Genomic DNA, 20,122 nt, shown 5'->3' with positions numbered 1-20,122 from the left:
CGCTGCATGCCTAGACATTTTATGTGTGTTCTCCGAGATCAGATTACTGTTTACGTGTTACTTTATCAGATGAGCCATCTTTCCAGCCCAGGCATGCTAGCCACACCCTCCCCGTGTAAAAGACTTGTCTACAAGGGAGTTGCCAGGTTGGGTAGACCGAGGTAACAAGGCCCACCCTAACTGGATGCCACCGGCCAATGTGGGGTCCCAGACTGAATTAAAAGGCGAAGGGAGACTGAGACTGTGCATCAACACCTCTCTCTGCTTCCCGCTTGGAGATGCAGTGGGACCTCACGAATTCCTGCTGCTGTGATTTCCCTCCTCATGGTCTAGCAGACAGGACCTTCTTCCTATGATTCACAAGTTGGGACTTCAGAGGTTTCAGCCTTGGTTCAAGGCTCTATGCCAGTGCCTTGGCCAGCATGGTTTGCTGCTGCTTGGAGCGCAGTAAGTGCTGGTCTCTATTTGTCCTATTTGTACTCATCAGTGGCTCAGCTTGGGAATCACTTCCTTCCCAGCCCTCCCAGCCATTTGGCAATGGCATTGTCTGCATTTTTGCCTGTCCTAACTGGTTCGTGAGTGTGCATGCAACTGGCATGAAGAGGGTGGATACAAGGACACAGCTAAGTGATTTATACTACACGGGGTGGCAACCTTCACCCCATCTCAAGAAATGTGATTAGAGCCAATGTTGGGGCCACTGGTGTGACATTATTTAAGGTTTCACTAACAGAAAACAACTGTTGACCACTGTCCACCCCAACCCATGGCCACTGTCCACCCCACCGATGGCCACTGTCCACCCCACACTATGCCTACTAAGCTACAGAGCTAGTTCCACTTATATGAAGAATTAACACCCCGTCTACACATACTGCTACCTTCAATAGCACCAAAGAGAATATAATCACTTCAGAAACCGGTTCTCCTTGGAAATCCTGACCTCTGGTGTCCATTAGTGGGAATTCATATAACTGAGCTCTGGATTTTATGTAGGAAGAGTAAGAGGACAGTGGCCATTGGTGGGGTGGAGGGTGGCCACCAGTGGGGTGGAGGGTGGCCACCAGTGAGGTGGACAGTGGCCATCAGTGGGGTGACAGTGGCCATTGGTTTGGTGGCCAGTGATCATGTGTGGTGGACAGTGGCCACCAGTGGGGTGGACAGTGGCCATGTGTGGGAAGGTCAGTGCGCATTAGTGGGGTGGACAGTGGACATGTGTTGGGGTCAACAGTGGCCTTGTGGGGTGGACTTTGGCAATCGGTGAAGTGGACACCGGCCATTTGTGGGGTCGACAGTGGCCATGGGATGGGGTGGACAGTGGCCATGGGTGTGGTGGACAGTGACCATCTGTGAGAGGACAGTGGTCACTTGTGGGGTGGACATTGGCCATTGGTGAAGTGGACAGTGGCCATGGGATGGGGTGGACAGTGGTCATCTGTGAGGTGGACAGTGCACATGACTTGGGGTGCACAGTGACCATTGGTGGTGTGGACAGTGACCATGGGCTGGGGTGGACCGTGGCCATCGGTGAGGTTGGCAGTGGCCATCGGTGAGGTTGGCAGTGGTCATCCGTGGGGTGGACAGTGCTGTTGCAGATGTGCTGTGCAGTCTGTAAAATTAACAATAAGCTAAAATCAAGCCTACATATACCACAATTAATACAAAATGCATATGGGAATGAGGGGATAATCTTAATGCTCACTTAAAGGAGAGACACGGTGCTTATGTGGTCACAGGGTGCTACTGTTTGAAGGTATGGCATGGTTGAGGTATGGTTCTCTCCCAAGAAGCTCACATTGAGGTTTGGGCCAGTGGGCAGTGTGTTAGGCATTGAATAGGGATGAATGCTTTTCTGTGAGTGAGCTGTCGCTCTGGAGATGGGCTTCTGTGACATGGTTGTTAGCAAGCTTGGCAACTCCTCCCCCACCCGCCCACCTCTCAGACCTCTACACAAAAGTGCCTCTGGTTTACGGCCACAGGGTTTTCACCAGAAGTGGAGTGGATTCTGTTGAAATGCTCTTGGATGTTTGGAGCTGGAGGCCACATTTTTTTTCTCTTTGTAAAGAATCCAGCCTCTGGTACTTTGTGGTAGCAACACAGCACACACTGAGAGGTGATCTGGAATTCAGTGGTCCTTGCTTCAAGTGTTCAAAGTGAGCTTCGACTACCTTCTCCATCCATCTCAAAGGACATCTCAAGGACACGGAGGTCACAGTGGTCACCAGCCTCCACTGGGGAAGGTAAGACGCCAATAGCAGGGACCACTTGAAGACTTCCTCCAGGGTTTCTCGGGAAGCTCACTGCTGTGTGTGTGTGTGTGTGTGTGTGTGTGTGTGTGTGTGTGTGTGTGTGTGTGTATTAGATGGACAGGAAACAGTCGGACATTTCTGCTTGTGGAAGACCGCCTCCAGAATTCAAAGGCAACCCAAGGGGGTTTTTGTCTTTCTTAGTGGCAGGGGACACACCATTTATTCACAATTCACAATTGGCTGCCCTTTGGAATTTCCTGGATTGAGAATATTCACATCTGGGGCTCATCCCAAAGATTCCTGTTGTTCAGCTGGCCTCTTGTAGGACTTAGGCACTGAGAGTTTCCAAAGCTTCCTGCATCACTCTAAGTCTGGGAAGCTTGGAAATGATTGCTGGTGGAACAATTTGCTCTGGGTGTGTGGTTTTTATTTTGACATTGTTTTGGTTTGGGTTTTGTATTCTTGTTGTCTGGGATTTTTTAAATTTCTTAAGCTTTTATGATAATCATTTTCTTATAAATCCCATTTGGAAAAATTTGGTTAAATTTTGATTTCTGCTCCATTTTCTGCTGAATTAAATTTGTTTTAGCATATTTACTTATGTGGTGGTCCCCTGTAGTGGACATAGGACAACATGAGGGAATCAGTTCTCTTGTTTTACCATGTGGGTCCCAGTCACTAAACTCAGGTCCTCAGACTCAGTAGCAAGCACCCTTACTGACTGAGCCATCTTGTTGGCCAATTCCAATTTATCTATCAAAGCAGTGTATACATGCTAAACTTTTAAAAAAGGATTTATTCATTTTTGTATATGAGTGCTGTATTTGCATGTGTGCCTACACGACAGAGAGGACATCAGACCCCATAATCGATATAGTTGCAAGATACCACATTGCTGCTGGGATTGAACTCAGGACCTCTGGAAGAACAGCCAGTGTTCTTAACCACTGAGCCATCTCTCCAGCCCCAGCTAGACTCCTTAATAATGATCTTTTAGGTCAGATATTTTCTTCAGGTATTTTCTCAATTATCTCCCTCGTTTTCGTGTAAGATAATTAACACTGACATTTTATTTGATCTCTTATTGGCTCAACTGACAATTTTATTCAGTAATTTTTTTTTTTGAGACTGGTCTTCTTTATAGCACAGCCTGGCCTGAACCTCACTCTGCAGTCCAGGATAGTCAAGAACTCACTACAATCCTCTGTCTCAGCCACCCACGTGCAAGGAGTATATACACGTACCACTGTGCCTGGCTCAATGTGTACTCTGACATTCTAGAATGTCAATTGTTTTTGGAACTCTGTTGCTGGGCTAAGAACTCCTACGGCTCCTTCCTTTTGACAGTGTTTTCTAGTAAATTTGTGCAAGTCTCTGCTTCTCTCCTCTAACTTCTTGTGTGCAGGTTTTCTGGGTGAAGCAACACAGTGACTCAAAGGGTCACAGGCAGTGTATCTGTCAATGTTTGATAAGAATGGCACCTTTAGGCTCATATGTTTGGCTGCTTGGTCATCAGGGAGTGGCACTACTTGAGAAGGATCAGAAGGTGTGGCCTAGTTGGAGGAAGTGTGTCACTGGGTGGGGGGGGTGTGCTTTGCGGTTCCCGCTGCCTGCGGATCAGAATGCAGCTCTCAGCTATGTCTCCAGCACTGTGTCTGCACCTCCACCGCATTTCCTGTCACGACAACAATGTAAGCAAACCTCACTGAAAAGCTTTCATTCGTAAGAGTTGCCTTGATCATGATGCCTCTCCAAGCAATAGAACACTGACTAAGACATGGTTTGCTAGAAGACGGCAACCAATGGATTGCGCGCGCACACACACACACACACACACGCACACGCACACACACACACACGCACACACACACACACACACACACACACACACACACACACTTCTATCAGTTCTGCTCCATTAGAGAAACTGAACACCGCTCCCAGTAGTGGAGTAGTTGCAGTTTTACCTTAGGGGTAATCAACAACTGTCTCGTTAGACTTAAGCCCTGTTCAGTAGCAGGGAGTTCAGCTGGTTATTCATGCTGACTCCAGAGGCAGGCACCAGCTTCCTGAGGCAGACTTCCTTTGTGAACGTAGAAAACCCTCAAGGCAGGAAAGTGGCCAGGCCCTGACCTAAGGAGCTTCATCAGCTAGGTCCCTCCCCCAGGTCCCTCCCCCAGGCCCCTCCCCCAGGCCTGTCTGTCTAATGAGTCCAGCCTCTGTAACTGTCACAAAGGTGGTCTCCAGACCCTCGAGAGGACCCTCCCCTGGTATGCTAATTTTAGATGAAAAGTCTGAACCAAAGAGCCAACCGTCCCTGAACAGGAAAACCCATCAGATCCTTGAGCTTCCCAACCAGTCCTAATGAGTTCAGTTGGTGGGACTTGAAATCCCATCAATCCATACCCTGAAAATCTCTGCCCTGGAAAGCTCCACTCCTTAAGACATCCTATATAAAGGCCATGTTTGATCAGTTGCATGCTGACATCTCTCAGGAACAGAGTCAGTGATCTGGACTCATCCCTCCTCCCCCTGGATTCGCACCTCCAATAAAATCTCTTTTTATGAGATTTGCTGCCTGGTGTGACACAGAATGGAGTCAGTGGACTTTACGTATATATGTATATGTGTTTGTTTATTGAGAGAAGAGGTTAGTGTGGAGGGAGATTTAGAAGGAGTTCAAGGGGGTGGAAATAACGTAAACACAGCAGTCATGTATAAAATTCTCAAATAAATACATTTAAATAGAGAGTCAAAAGTTGGAGAGCCGTCACTGACTCTGCTGCCTGCCCATGGATCCTGGTGCCCTACCTGTGCTGCCTTGTCTGGCTTAGGTTGGGGAGGATGTGGCTAGTCCTGCAGGGACTTGATGTGCCAGGGTGGGTTCTCAGGGGAGAAGGTAGGGGAAGTGGGGGGCGGAGCTGGGTGAGGAGGGCACTGGGAGGAGGGGGGCTCCAATCAGGAAGTAAAGTGAATAAATCAATTATTAATGGGAGAAAAATCTAGTCTTCTGGTTATGAAATAAACTCCAGCATGTGATTAAGATCACAGCCACCTGATTTATCTAGGGACTCAGATGACATCATCATCCACGAAAGACTGGAGTAATAATTCATGAAAGTGTGGAGTGACGACAAGCCTACATACTGGACTCGCTTTCAAGCAGTCACACTGCTTTCTCCAAGTACTAGACTGGGCATGTTAAGGGTCAGTGATGAAATTTCTTTTATTACTGTAGAAGTCTTTGGAGTCTAAGTTGGAAAGTCTCAGTATTTGAGACTCCAGGAGGACTTTGAGGTAAGAGATTAGGGAGTTGTTAAGTGTCAGGGAAAATAGAGCACAGTGAGGACTCTGAGGAGAGTTCAGACCCACACAGTAATGTAGGGTTGCTCTTCTGCAGGTTTCAAGGGTCCTATGGCATGGATGATGAGTTCCCTATAATATGTAAGTGTAGTCATGGTGACTTCTGGGTGAAAAGAGGAGGGAAAAGAGCCAGCCATTGGTTACTGTGGACCCGTCATTCTGTATACACCACCATTGAACCTGATAGCTGATGCCGCCTGCTAAACTTCTCTTGATGAAGATTACAGACTCACAGTCATGGGATTTCTGTTATTTCATTCACAGAAGCTGAGAGAGTAGGAAGAGGAGGCGGCTGCTGCAGGAGGACTTGGCCCAGGTCGCCCTCAGCCCAAACCTCATATAGGTACATATTTTCACCACTAGCTCTTTTGACTCAAACCCCACAATGTGCCCGAAGCCAAGAAGTGGAAGTTTAGCTTCCAAGGAGCCACAGTGCCTTACCTGCTAGTCAGTGTCGATAAGATGAAGTCACGGAGAAACGGGGTTTCCCACAGTTTAGTCTGTATACACGGGGTTTTTCACAGGATACACGGGTTCTCTCTCGGCTCACTCTGTGTGCACGGGGTTTCCCACAGTTAACTCTGTTTACACGGGGGTTTCCTTCAGCTCACGGTGTGCACGGGGTTTCCTACAGCTTATTCTTATTCACGAGTTTTCTCACGGCTCATTCTGGAAACACTCAACTTTCGTATTTTTCTTTTTCCTCCAGGAAAAGAATGAGATACAAAGTATTAATCCTGTTGCTGTTGGTGTTAATGTCTCTCTATGCCCAGTATAGAGAATACCCTTTCAGGTAACTGTGAAAACTTAATACCATCTTCTTGGTAAGAACCTAGCAAGTCAGAAAGTTTAACAGGATTGCCCCTTAAGGAAATCAGCCCAAGGTGCAGATCTAAACATTATATCCATGCCTTGCTCCATAAATAGATCCTTCTGTCCCAATGCTTTGTTTCTAATGATATCAAAGATTTAAAAAAAAATCCTATAGATAGCCAGGTGTGAAGGCACGTGCCTTTCATTCCAGCACTTGGAAGGCAGAGGCAGGCAGATCTCTGAGGCCAGTGGGTTCTATGCAGCTAGGTCCAGGCAGCACAGTCAGGGAGGGCTACACAGAGAATCCCTGTGTCCATTGGGGTTAGGGAGGGCTTTAAGGGAAGGAGTGTGAAACTACCACTTACTGTGGCCACAACAATGTTCATAGAAATATATTAAAGACAAACTGTTAATCGGAAACAGGTGGCATCCTCTTTCCCATCGGCGACTTCCAGAACAAAATGTATTCACTCCATAAATGTGAAACAACAGAAAGACTTCCTTGCTACTTAACAGGTTTCTACTCATGATGCTAATTAATCTCATTTATTTGTCCCTGAGAATTACTAAGGCAGTGGACATATTGTTTCCTAACGATGTGGCAAAGGGTGGGGGAGTTTTAGCTTGGTGGTAAAACACTGCCCAGGATGAACAAGTTCATTCTCCAGGATGGCAAGGAATAAATGTTCATATTGTTCATAAAAGGGGATTTTTATGGTCTTCATCATGTTTGCTGTGTTATCTGAGCAATCGATGATACTTCCAACAGTGTGTTTTGTAACAGTGTATTGGGTTAACAAGAGAGCTAGACGGTTTACATTTCAAATTAATACAGTGCTTTTCTATTTCCCCTAAGTTTAAAGAAACTGCAGATGACGTATCAGTGCTGGTAAGTTTTTATTTACAAGGATGGTATGACTGTCTTTTGTAGACAGAGTTGGTTGAAGGGCTTGCAGTATGCAGTATCCATCTCCCTGCGGTCAGACTAAACGAGACAAACAGATCTTGGTGATAACTAAAGTCAGAGTGCCAGGAATCAAAGGGAAAACAGATGGGCAGTCAGGCATATTTGACAGAGGGCTGGGAAGTAGCTAGGAGAAACATACTAACAGGAGACAGAGCTTGGCCTTACAAACTTTTCCTCCTTGTAAGCTCTGGGCAAGCACACAGGTACAAGACTTGGTTGAAGACTATCAGAAGTCACACCCAGAACATCTCCTCAACTTGTCTGCCTAAACATGAACAAAACAAGGAGGACACCAATAGACATGGCCAAGTGAATGGCAGGGGAAGGAGGACCCGCAAGGCCTCGACTCTACAAAGAGCCACACACAACTAGGAAATGCTGAGCACGGGGGAAATAGTCACCCCTAGGAAAGAGCACACCAATGGTTTTCTGAGAACATACATACAAGGCCATGAATTTGGAAGACAGCAAGAAAGGGCATGTATGGGAAGATTGGAAGGAAGGAAGGGGAAAGGGAAAACGCTATAATTATCATATAGTCTCAAAAATAAAAGAAATGATAATAAAAGACTCTGAGGAGACTGCAGTGGACACACAGTCATGGATTCTGAGAGGGCTGTCATGGGAGCCCATGGTGGTGAGCAGCAGCTTTACTTTCTGATGCCTCCTGGGTTCAGGCGCTGGATCTCATGATGATTCTGTGACTTATAGCATCCTGAGAGGACCAGGTCTACCTAGGCTGAGTGTGAAAGCAGTATGTTCAAAGGGAGTGGATTTCGTGCACAGGGGTGCTTGCTTGTGACTCCAGAACTCAGAACGGAGGCACAAAGATGAGGAGTTCAGGGCTATTTAGCTCCACCAGGGATATAACTGTGGCTAACACAGAGCAGAAACTTTCAGCTGCCCGTATGAAACAGAACCCTTCTCCTGGCAAAGATTAAAGGATTCAAACATTCAAAGGTCCAAACATCCAAGGAATCCCACTGGAGCAGAAGGTGAAAGAGGGAATGGGCTAATATATTTCTTGGAAGTTTTATTTATTTATTTTTTGATACAGGGTTTCTCTGTGTAGCCCTGGCTGTCCTGGAGCTCACTCTGTAGAGCAGACTGGCATCAAACTCAGAGATGTGCCTTCCTCTGCTCCCTAAGTGCTGGGACTAAAGGTGTGAGCCACCACTGCCTGTGCACCATGCATATACTGTCCCACTCTCCAACAATAATAATTCCTTCTGTTCGCATTAATTCTCCGAGCACTAGAGTTCTTTAACCTATCACTACACAGCATTCACAGGCAATGTCAGCTAGAGTTTGGGTTGTACATTATAGCTTGGTCACACCTTTGAGATAGCCTATGGCACAACACAGCTGCATGCCTGCTTAGTCTCTCCACCAACTCCACTCAAGACTAACTCTCCACGGTGCCCTTATATCAGGGCTACCATTAGAATGTGTATCATAGAGGAAAAAGAATGAGTGTGGAGAAATCACTGGACTCTCAACGCCTGAAGCTTTGAGTAGGATCACACAAGATCTTTGTACCTCAGTGTCCTTACGTAGTGAAATGGGGATGAGAATTATGATAGCAGTGATACTATCTTCTTCACATGTGTAAAACAGGAAGTAAATTCAACAGTGATTCAGAAAGTTGTAGGCTTATATTTCTCAAAACCTAGTTTAAAAAGGATATGCAAATGCTTTAACCTTCCTTCTAGCCCACCGCCCATCAGAGGTAGGGGAAATGAAAGATGAATAGGTCAAAAGAGGATGTGGACCTGATTTTTGGTCAGGATAGCAGCAGTTCAGTTCCCACAAATCAGCATTGGTAGCTTGATCCACTCCCAACCACTGTTCACAAATCAGAAATGGCAGTTCCATCCAGAAGAAACCTCGAGGCCCTGCCAATCGGCCTGAGTCTGCGGAAGCTGCAGAAGTAGCCAGAACACCACAAGTTCTTTAGTACATTTCTCTCTACAAAGTCACAACAAACGATGATCAGTGAGGAAGGCAAGGTGATCTAATGCTTTGGCAAAGCATTGGCAAAGCCCAACGAAACCCAGCAAAGAGTGGCAAGGTGAACCAATACCATGCAACAGGATATCTGTTGGGTTCTACTGATACCCTTTGCCAAACATCACGTGTTCTCTCCAGCATCCACTCTAGCAAAACACCACATGCCCTTTTCCCAGGCAGCTTCCAGAAAAACACCAGGTATCTGTTCTCAGCAAAGCATCCTCCCACGTGTCTGCCTCAGTTATAAGACAGTTTCCAGAAAAACATCACATGACACAACTCTCCAAAGAAACCGGAACTTTCCACTTAAGAAAGCATTTAAAAAAAGAATGAGCTAGGGCTGGAGAGATGGCTCAGTGGTTAAGAGCACCGACTGCTCTTCCAGAGGTTCAAATCCCAGCAACCACATGGTGGCTCACAACCATCTGTAATGGGATCCGATGACCTCTTCTGGTGTGTCTGAAGACAGCGACAGTGTACATTATATATAATAAATAAATAAATCTTTAAAAAAAAAGAATGAGCTATTAATAGCAGAACTCTAACCTCATCCAGCAAATTAGGAGATATTTTACTTAGGAAAGGGTAACTCAAGTGACATCTGAAAGCCACACGCAACTTAGCGGGTTCAAGTTGCAGTATGATTAAGGAATCTTGAGAAAGACCAATCAACTAGAAAAACTACCATAGGTGTCCAGTAAGAGATGCGACTGGAATGGTATAAAAGGTGGGTCATGGGAAATGTGTGGCCATATGGAGTGTGGACATGATCACCGTGAAATGGAAGGAGGACATGGCGAGCTCAGGGCTTCAGGAGCACGGTAAGAGAGGCCAAGCAGAAATCTAGAGAATGACGGGAAGGGGACAGAGGGAACAGCTTGCTAATTCTGGAAGATGGCATACGGACAGTCATTGTATTCTCCTCTTCACATTTACTTCCTGTGAGATTAGTCTTCATCCTACACAGACTTTCAAGTCTTCTGAGTTGGGGCTATAACTCAAGGTGGAATGCTTATTTAGCAAGCATGAGGCCATGGGACCACTCCTCTACCCTGAAACAACATAGACAGACAGACAGACAGACAGACAGACAGACAGACATATAACACACACAGAGAATGAGGCCAACTAGGAAGCCGTCCCAATGGCCCAGAAAGAGATAATGAAGGCTTGAAGATGCTGGTGGCAGGGGGTGGAGTCAGGCGATAGACTTGAAAGAGATTTTGGACGTAAACCCCCTAGGATTTAACACTGGGCTTCCAAGGCCCCTCGCAGGGTATGCCTTGGCAGTGCACACACGTTCAATGGGATGCAAGCTAAATGGGACACTTCACTAAAAGTGGAGGTGTCTAAACACTCAAGACCTCCAGAACACAGTGGAATAGTCAAGGGTTAAGTTCCTGGAGAAGTCCGAGTCACATGTAAATAAACCCTGAAGCCACAGGAGAGTGCCAAAAAAAAAAAAAAATGCCATGTGGAGAAACCGAATGTCTCAGAGAAACCCTCATAAAAATGGTTGTCAGGTCTCAGATGAGGACTCCTCAGCAAATAAGATATTTAATGCTCATCTAGCAAAGGAAATAAGATCTCTTTTTCACAGTTAAAACAAACAACAACAACAGAGGTAGAGTGAAGCTGAGGCAGCCAGATTTTTGCGAGTTCAAGGCGGGCCAGAGATGTATAGTCAGACTCTGTCTCGAACAAAAGGAACAAAACATCGAACAATCTAGAGTAAATTTGGAAGTGGGATGACAGGAAGTTGAGGGAGCTATAAATTCTCTCTGAACTAGATGACCGCAAGAGAATAACGGAAAGCCACTGAGGGCCGCTGGGTGGTTCTAGGCTGCTGGAGGGCAGGGTCTCGGGCTGCTGGGAGGCAGGGTCCCCAGTGCCATTGCTATTGGCGCTCATCAGGAGTGCTCGCTGTTAATCTTATATCTTTCATTTAGGTCTCTGAAAAACCAACCAGAACTACAGCTCTCAGACTGGTTTAACGCCACGTAAGAGTGCCCGTCTTGCATCTGTAGGTTAATTCACGAGTGTTGACAGACGAACAGCATCAGTGCCACTGCTGGGAGTGGGTGAGCCTGGTACCAAGGAGGCCAGCAGAGGGCGCTGCGTCTCCTGGAACTGGGGTTACAGATGACAGCGAGCCACCGAAGCGGGTGCTGGGAACCCGACTGGAGTTCTCTGTCACAGCATCAAGTGCTCTTCACCACTGAGCGCCTCCTCAGTCCAAACCTTGAGAGATCTTGCTGTTTAAAACTTAATCTACGGGGCTGGGGATTTAGCTCAGTAGTAGAGCGCTTACCTAGGAAGCGCAAGGCCCTGGGTTCGGTCCCCAGCTCCGAAAAAAAGAACCAAAAAAACAAAACAAAACAAAAAAAAACTTGATCTACAACTGTGGCATCAACTGAAATAGACACATCTGCTATTGTATATATGAAACAGACAGACAGACACACACACACAGACACACACATATATATGTAAAGTAATATGGTCGTTAATCCTGCTTTCTAAGCTTGTAAGCAGTCTGTCTTTTTAAAAATTTGAAATTTTACATCGAAAGTGAAAACTAACATGTAAAAAGTGGTCTGAGTTGATTTTCCCTAACTTGCCAGCATGTTCTATCCTTCCAGTGTACACAAGCTTAGGGAGTCAGAATTCTGTCACTCAAAACAAAATTGTTAAAAAAATAATAGCCTGTTTCAGGCCCAATATGTTTCTAATTATATTGTGATCGTCGTTTTGAACACAGATAATTAGATGTGTCCAAGCACCTTGCGTTCCAAGCCCCTCCAGTAGTTATTTGGATTAAGCTCACCAGGAAATTCCATTCTGAGTGGGAAGGTAGGACTAAACCAGAGGAAGGTTTCATCCCAGGGAAAAAGACTTAGACACAGCTCTGATCCTGAGCACAGGGATAAATCTGCACACAGGCATTCCCTGGCCTTCCTTTTAGGTTTTCTATGTAACTGTAAGTGTATACTTATGTAATGGTCTGACTGGCTGCCTCCTTCATACACACACACACACACACACACACACACACGTGTGTATGTGTATGTATATGTATACATATGTTATATTTATGTAGTTATGGAATTCAATTTGCATATATATATGCAACAACAATTAATAACAAAAAGAGGCCATGATTTTGAAAAAAAGTAAGGAGAGGACATATAGAGGGGAGAAAGATACTGAAGTCATTATATTATATTATAATCTCAAAATGAAAAAAACCTTTTGTATTTTATACATATATACATATTTATGTGTATTTTCTCATATATATTGGGAAAGGATATAATACAATAATATATTATATAACATATATAATATAAATATAATATAATATAAATCTCTCAGAGAAACCCTCATAAAAAAGCCACTGAGGGCTGCTGGGTGGTTCCAGTCTGCTGGGGGAGAGAGCAATACAATACAATTGTATTATATTATATGATACAATACTATATATTATATTATATAATGCATATATACATTTATGAGTTACATATACTCTATACTATATGCTGTATACATTTTATATTACCATTTCCTAATACATATGGAATTATATATGTATAATTTTAAATTATATGGCATATGTTGGGATGTGTAGTTGTACACATGAATGGAATGACCTATTAGAGAAGTAATGAAGTGACCTATTAGAGTAGTCCTGGGAAGTAAACTGTGATTCTCTTCAAGGGCAGCATACACTCTTAACGGCTGGACTATCTCTTTAGTCCTTTTTTGTCTGTCTGTCTGTCTGTCTGTCTGTCTGTCTGTCTGTCTGTCTATCTATCTATCTATTTTCTTGAGACCTAGTGTCAATCTATACCCCATGCTGACCTTGACCTCACAGTTGCCTCCCATTCCTGATGACTGATACATCCATTTCTGATGTGATGCTTCCCTAGTTTATCAGAACAGCTAAGACTTTGGGTCAGATATAATGAGACGCTGTTTTCAGATACAAGACATCAGGCACTATTAGTGTCCCTTCGTCCCTTCTGAGGTCTTACTTTAAAATTCTGTCTTTCTTACAAATACAGAATGGACTCTACACGCATGGGCCTGAGAGCTACTAACTGGTCAGCCCCGATTGTGTGGACTGGCACTTACAATGAATTAGTCTTGGCAAATTATTATGAAAAGCATCCGGTTGCCGTGGGGTTGATCGTGTTTGCAGTGGGAAGGTAGGTGAGGTCAAATGTCTTTTAAATTCAGGCTTTGTGTTGTAGAAAATAGGAGACAGTCTACTGATTCTACTTGATAATTATTCTCTCCAAGCCAATTCTTGCCAATTGACTGTTGGAGGAAAAAAATCAAAATAAGGTACTGCATTATACGCAGCAGGATTCTCACATGCTACATTCTCTGACCGTTAATCATAATGTTTTAAAAGGGGGTATATGAAAACCGTCCAGTGATTTTAAAGCGAAAGCAAACCTATGCCGAGTCCCTAATCAAAGAGGAAATCAAAGCCATTAAAGTCAACTGTTTAAAAAGGAAAAGAAACGCAACTAAATGTTTCCATTTAAAGATAGAAGGGTGAAGACACTGGGCTGACCTACTGTATTCAGAAATGTTATAGACAATAAATATTGACAGAGAGAGAGAGAGGGAGGGAGGGAGGGAGAGAGAGAGACAGAGACAGAGACACAGAGAGAAATTGAGGAGTTCAGTGAAATTGGGACATATTACAAATCAAACATGAAACTTGTCAGGTACAAAATGTGAACCATCACATTGTGAGGACATCAAGTTGGGCATAAGTGTGCACTCTGCAGGCCTCAGACTCTGTCCTCAGGTTGAAGCAGGCAGTGGAGTGCAGGGGCAGCGGCTGAGGGCCGCTCCACACTGTCTGAGCTGCTCAGGAGAGATGGGCTGATTCTTGGCGTCTCTGTTCAAGGTTAGCAGATCTTTCAGCAACAGTGTGGCTTAGTGACACCCCTCTCTTTCCTCATAAAGTCTCTTTCTAGTGTACACAGTTAATATTACAAACGCATATTAGAGCAGTCCACTCAACAAACTCCTTTCTCTGTGTGTGGAATATTCTTTGTGGTTGACCCTATTTAGATCACAAGAGTTGAAATAAAAAAAACTGAAATTGAACCAAATGCCATATAGGAATGAAATCTTCAAAAATCAATTTCGGGGTAAAATGAGGAAAACTCGTAAATAGGTGAACATTGAATTGAGCAACACAATTTTTTTAGCTTAGTGTGCAAAACCCTGGGTTTCATTTTGACATTTTTTGTACAATACGTCATCATCACACCATGACCTCTTTATTCCAGTTTGCCATCCTACTCCGCCATATTCTAACTCTGCACATGAAATGAAACTGCATTTGTCTTCTCCATTACCCTCTCCCGTTTTCCTCTCTCTACTCCCGTTAGCCCCTTTCCTCCTTCAGATCTTCCCACGAGGGCACCACCCTCCTTCCTTTCATCTGAATGGCAGGCTCTTAAATACCCAGGAGGTCAAGACCTGAGATGTAGTCAATTCGTAGAGCTTACGAACCCGGAGCACATAGGCTGTAGGTGACCTCCAGCACCTCCAGAACAGGTCATGGTGGGTCACAGCTGTAATCCCAATACATGAGAGGTGGAGGCAGAAAGACTGGAAGTTCAAGGTCATCTTTTGCTATACAGCACGTTTGAGGCCAGCCCGGGATACATGTGATTCTCTCAGGAAAAAAATAAAAAGTGAGGCGTTTCCTTCTTCTCAGAAGTCCCTGGGCTTGAACTCCAGAGCCACACATGGCAGACATAACAACATGCACACATACATACCACACATACACACATACATGCCACACATGCTCACATACATACTACATTCGCACACATACATGCCACCCATACATACCACAGGTGCACAGTAGCTAGCACATATGCACACATACACAAGCACATGCCATCCATGCGCACTTACACAGCACACATGTACACATACATATCACACATGTACACACACGTATTACACATACATGTAGATAGGAATACGTAGCCTAACCTTCATTTTGAGGAGCTGGGTAGAGAAAACAATGTAAGACAAGCTAAAATCAATAAATATTGGAGTGACAATAAATAAAACCAAATTAAAACCCAACTTAGCCCTTTACAAAAGGTCAATAAAGTTGACAAGCCCTGAAAGGAAGGATGCAGATTAGGAGATAGCCTGATAAATACATGGCAAAGACTCTTCAGAACCGCCAGTAGCAGGAATCTCGGAGAAACTGACGCAGACTGAAGGAGACCAAGCAGCCCTCAGGAGAAAACCCATCCATCATGTGTCCCACACTGATTCATGGCAACTGAAGTGGCACTTATGAGATAAAACTGGGGAAATCGGAATGCAATCCGTAGTTTAGCCGATAGAATATCACACCTGATGATTTCCTCATTTTGGCCAAAGCGCGATGACCACAGAGAATTTGGAGAGTAGCTGGACGACACATGGACTGGGAGCCCTCTGGCATATGGGAGAGTTTCCTGTAAATTTAATAACATTCAAAAGTAGAAAGTTTGACTTTATCGAAAAACACCTGTTCTGTGTCGTACGGGAGGACGAGGTGTGTTTGGGGCAAAGTGTCAACGGCTGGAGGTGTAAATGACAAAACCTGTTTGGTTGCTGGTTTTGCTCTTGAGGGCAGAGAAGTTATTATGAGGCAATGATGTCAAGAAACATACTGGCAGAGATCTCAGGGAGACGGGGCAAATGTCATGTGTATGTCGCCTAAATACTGTCTCTAAGCGTGTGGCTCCCCCTCCAGTGTGGAGTTACTAATGGGACTCTGTGAGTACACCTTCTTCTTCATTCGTTTATACCATGTCAGGGGTTTAAATGATTGATTAACTGGACCCTTTAAAAATGTCCCTCACCACCTCATATGTAAAAATCCACGCAAGCAGGTAATGGGTAATGATAAGGCAGCTAGAAGATGTAAGAGGGCGTTTTCATGAGGGAGGAAGATTTCTAAAACAGGCCACAAAGGAAATACAGGCAACCCCGACTTCCTAGGATTTGAGTGACCACATCCAGCACAGAACCACACCAGTGATTCTTTTCATGGTTCGCAAGGAATATTGGATTTGTTGAGTTATAACCCTTTCTCCTGATCATTGGTGATAATTTACTGTTAGCCCATTTCCCAAAATGTACTCAGGACTTAATTCTAAGGATTGCATAAGCATGGCTGAAGAAGACCCCCTAATGCTTTCCTTCCCTTTTTCTTTTTTTTTTTTTGGTTCTTTTTTTTTTCCCGGAGCTGGGGACCGAACCCAGGGCCTTGCGCTTCCTAGGTAAGCGCTCTACCACTGAGCTAAATCCCCAGCCCTCCTTCCCTCTTTCAAAGTAACCAATTCTGTTCATTCCCTGAGAATCTCCGGCTGGTTTCCAAGAGTAGAAATGAGGAAGTTTTGTTTTCCAGCCCAACCATTCTGCTACCATCATAAGGTTCACAATACAAAATGCAGGCGACCCAGTGCCAGTTTCTACGCCGACTGTATGCACAGCTGACTATGCACAGAAACGCACAGCGGCAGAAGCCTGTAGAGAGCCCTCTTTCCTCCTAGGTTGCCTGGGGCAACCCTGAACTTTCACATTGTGCAAGGCTCAAAATGAAGCTCCTTACCTCACTAATGTTCATTCCTTCTCCCAAAGAGCCCCTCTTTCCATTCCATGACCTGTAGACCCTGCTAAGGAAGAGAGTACATACTTTCGGTTCCTCCCGGACTGCTCAAAGAGAATAGCGGATATCCGGGTGCTTAGCTCTGGTTCTGGATAAGCCATGTCCGGGTGATTGAGATGTACGCGTTCCACCAGAACTGAACGATGAAACTTAACAACTTCTTGTTGATTTTTTTGCAGCTACATTTGGTACTACTTAGGTCGCTTTCTGGAATCTGCTAATATGTTTTTCATGGTCAACCAGAAGGTCATCATTTATGTCATGCTGGACGACTTTTCCTCTATGCCATGGATCGATCTGAGTCGGCATCGGACACTAAAGATTTTCAGAGTTAAGCAGGAGAGGAGGTGGCAAGACATCAGCATGATGCGTATGAAGATCATCAGTGAGCACATCACGGACCACATACAGTACGAGGTCGACTACGTCTTCTGCATGGACGTGGATCAGATATTCAAAGCCAAGTATGGGCTGGAGACTCTGGGGGACTCTGTAGCACAGCTACATACCTATTGGTACAAGGAAAGCCCAAACAAAGTACCTTATGAGAGAAATGAAGCGTCAGAAGCGTACATAGCCGTGGGGGAGGGGGACTTTTATTACCACGCTGCTGTCTTTGGAGGCACAACCACTCAGGTTCTCAAGATTACCCAGGACTGTGCCCGAGCCATTATGAAAGATAAGAAAAATAATATCGAAGCAGTTTGGCATGACGAAAGCCATTTAAACAAGTATTTCTTTCTCCACCGACCCACTAAACTCCTGTCACCAGAGTACTGCTGGGATTTAGGTCAGAATAAGACTCCTGACATTAAGAGTGTTAAGCTCATTTGGAATTATAAGAATTATAATCTTCTTAGGAGGCACCTGTAATCTCACAGACCTTCCTTCGCATTTCTGAATGAGGAGTATCAATTTTGTTGGAAAATTAGCACCTGGCATATTCCGACAATAAAAAAAAAATCCATTACCAAGTGCCAAGCCCAGCAACAGAACTTATCTTCAGCTCCCATTCACTCTGAGTGACATAATAAGGGGTGTATTGGCCACAGAGAGTGGACTGAAATGACGTAATAAGGGGCACAGGGTCCCAGAGAGTCCAAGGGACTCTCTGATGACAAGCAGATGGACAGGTGATAACTTCACGTGTGTGTCAATGTTGCAAGTACCAGTGTGTTAGTTCAGAATTCGATGAAATGGATCCTGGAACTAGAAAAGGAATCTAACTATCCCAGATGACCGGAATAGAGGCTGTTGTAGCTGCTTCCTCCAGATGGTGCTTAGCCATTACTATCTCGAATCAGAGAAGCTGTAGTCACTTTTGAGACCCTCACAAAACGGGGCCCATTCACATTCCCTCACGGGCGGAGGGAAGGGCTTGTGAGATTCATGAGGCTCCTCCCTGCCTCCCTGAAGATACATAAATGGTTAATGATTGCCGAAGAGAAAAGAAACTTTCCGTTAGTGTGACTAGACCATACGTTGTCCAGGCTTCCATACGTAACAGCAACACACTCTTTGATTCACTAAGATAGACTGGAATGGACTGGAGTGTTTGGTCTGTTGACGCCCACCTTATCTGGGATGAATATCTACAGACTTCCTGGGGAAAATCGTGTAACACTCGGTGAGTCTTGCGTGGCTTCTGTTACGTTGGCCAGTACATGCAGCTAAGGCTGAGCCATCTGAGAGGGCAGTGTCTTCAGGGACTGTTCTCAAATATCTATGGCCATCCGCCACATAGCACGTGGCATGATGGTATGCCTCCTTGCTACAGTGTAACTCTGTAGCCCCTGCTATAGACAATAAGACACGGGATTGAGGCAGAGGGGGAGATGACGGGATTCCAGAATGGACATCTTTATGTGCTGTGAAATGCCATGGTTTCTTGATGAACAGAGTGTGCCATGAGAATATGGGGATGCCCCCCAAAGTGGCCAGGGAGCTGAAGACTATATTGAGATCCCTGAAAATGGCACAGATGAGGTGAGAGTGTAGGCAGGCTATGGCATCAGTTACATGGTCTCGGCTGGGTGACAAGACAGGTGACAGAGGCCGAGCTGTTTGCATAAGGGAGAGGTTCCAATAGGAAAAGGACACGAAGAGGCTGCTCTGCCTTAGCCTCTGCTGTTGCGTTTAATAGTAAAAAGGATGCACCATCCCAGGCTCTTGCCGGCTACTCTCCGACCCCAGTGGTCTCTCTGCCTCCGTGGCTAGCCCCATGCAACGACTGCCCATCTTGCAGTTTGCTGTCACAGATCCCTGTAAACCAGAAAAATCAAAACCCTAGAGGCTTGTGAGTTGTCAGTCAAATTTATATCAGTAAATTCTCAACCCACCAAACGTCCACGCAATGAACTCAGCCAATTGATATAAGCTGCCCACTTAGATTGGACAAATTGTCCTGTAATAATCCATCCCTTATATGATTTTCATGGCTACCTGCGGCTATTTAAAGCCACACGGATCTGGGCCGTCCTTCTCTGCCTCCATCTTCCTTCCTTCCCCTCCCTCCTAGCTCTCCCGCCTCTCAAAAACTCTCAGTCTGCCCTCCTTTTCTACTGTCCAATCACAGGCCTCACCTGCTTATGGGCAGCAATCTACACTCTGCTGTTTCAGTAAACACAGAGGGGGGTGGGGCAGGAAGGAGAGGTGAGAAGATACCTCATATGTGCCTTCTTTAGTTTTAAATTTTTAATGTTTATTTAGTGTGTGGTGGTGGTGGTTTGTGTATGTGTGAGGGAGGGACACACACATACACACACACACACACAGAGAGAGAGAGAGAGAGAGAGAGAGAGAGAGAGAGAGAGAGAATGGGATGCAGTGTGTGTGCATATAAAAGTATATGAAATCCAGGATTAAACTCAGGTCATCAGGCTTGAGTGACAACCATCTTTACCCACTGGGCTTTCCCAACACCCTATGTCTAACTTTTAATACAGTGGAAGGGAATATCCAGGACTCAGTTTTAATAAAATATTAGGATCTATGTATTCAGAATGGACT

The 20,122-nt window shown here is 45.0% G+C and overlaps 1 protein-coding gene across 2 annotated transcripts; it reads left to right on the top strand.

Moving 5' to 3' along the window:
• The first annotated feature begins 1,927 nt into the window (after positions 1 to 1,927).
• Positions 1,928 to 18,097, top strand: Glt6d2 (glycosyltransferase 6 domain containing 2). Of its 2 annotated transcripts, none has more exon segments than NM_001037366.2 (7): positions 1,928 to 2,240; positions 5,877 to 5,955; positions 6,322 to 6,405; positions 7,282 to 7,314; positions 11,352 to 11,402; positions 13,467 to 13,610; positions 17,293 to 18,094. In NM_001037366.2, coding segments are annotated over 5 exon segments (999 nt in total). In that variant the 5' UTR covers positions 1,928 to 2,240; positions 5,877 to 5,955; positions 6,322 to 6,328; the 3' UTR covers positions 17,987 to 18,094.
• The last annotated feature ends 2,025 nt before the right edge of the window (positions 18,098 to 20,122 follow it).

The sequence above is a fragment of the Rattus norvegicus genome, chromosome 3, assembly GCF_021556685.1.
Source record: "Rattus norvegicus strain SHRSP/BbbUtx chromosome 3, alternate assembly SHRSP_T2T, whole genome shotgun sequence".
Lineage (NCBI taxonomy): Eukaryota > Metazoa > Chordata > Mammalia > Rodentia > Muridae > Rattus > Rattus norvegicus.
This window is presented reverse-complemented; position numbering and strand designations above follow the sequence as displayed.

Bases quoted from the DNA above. Each gene is read 5' to 3' on its own strand.
- Glt6d2 (XM_087653966.1), top strand. From the start codon at position 6,329: ATGAGATACAAAGTATTAATCCTGTTGCTGTTGGTGTTAATGTCTCTC. The intron at 6,406-7,281 runs GTAACTGTGAAA...ATTTCCCCTAAG, and splicing joins TATAGAGAATACCCTTTCAG to TTTAAAGAAACTGCAGATGA. The intron at 11,403-13,466 runs GTAAGAGTGCCC...TTACAAATACAG, and splicing joins TCAGACTGGTTTAACGCCAC to AATGGACTCTACACGCATGG.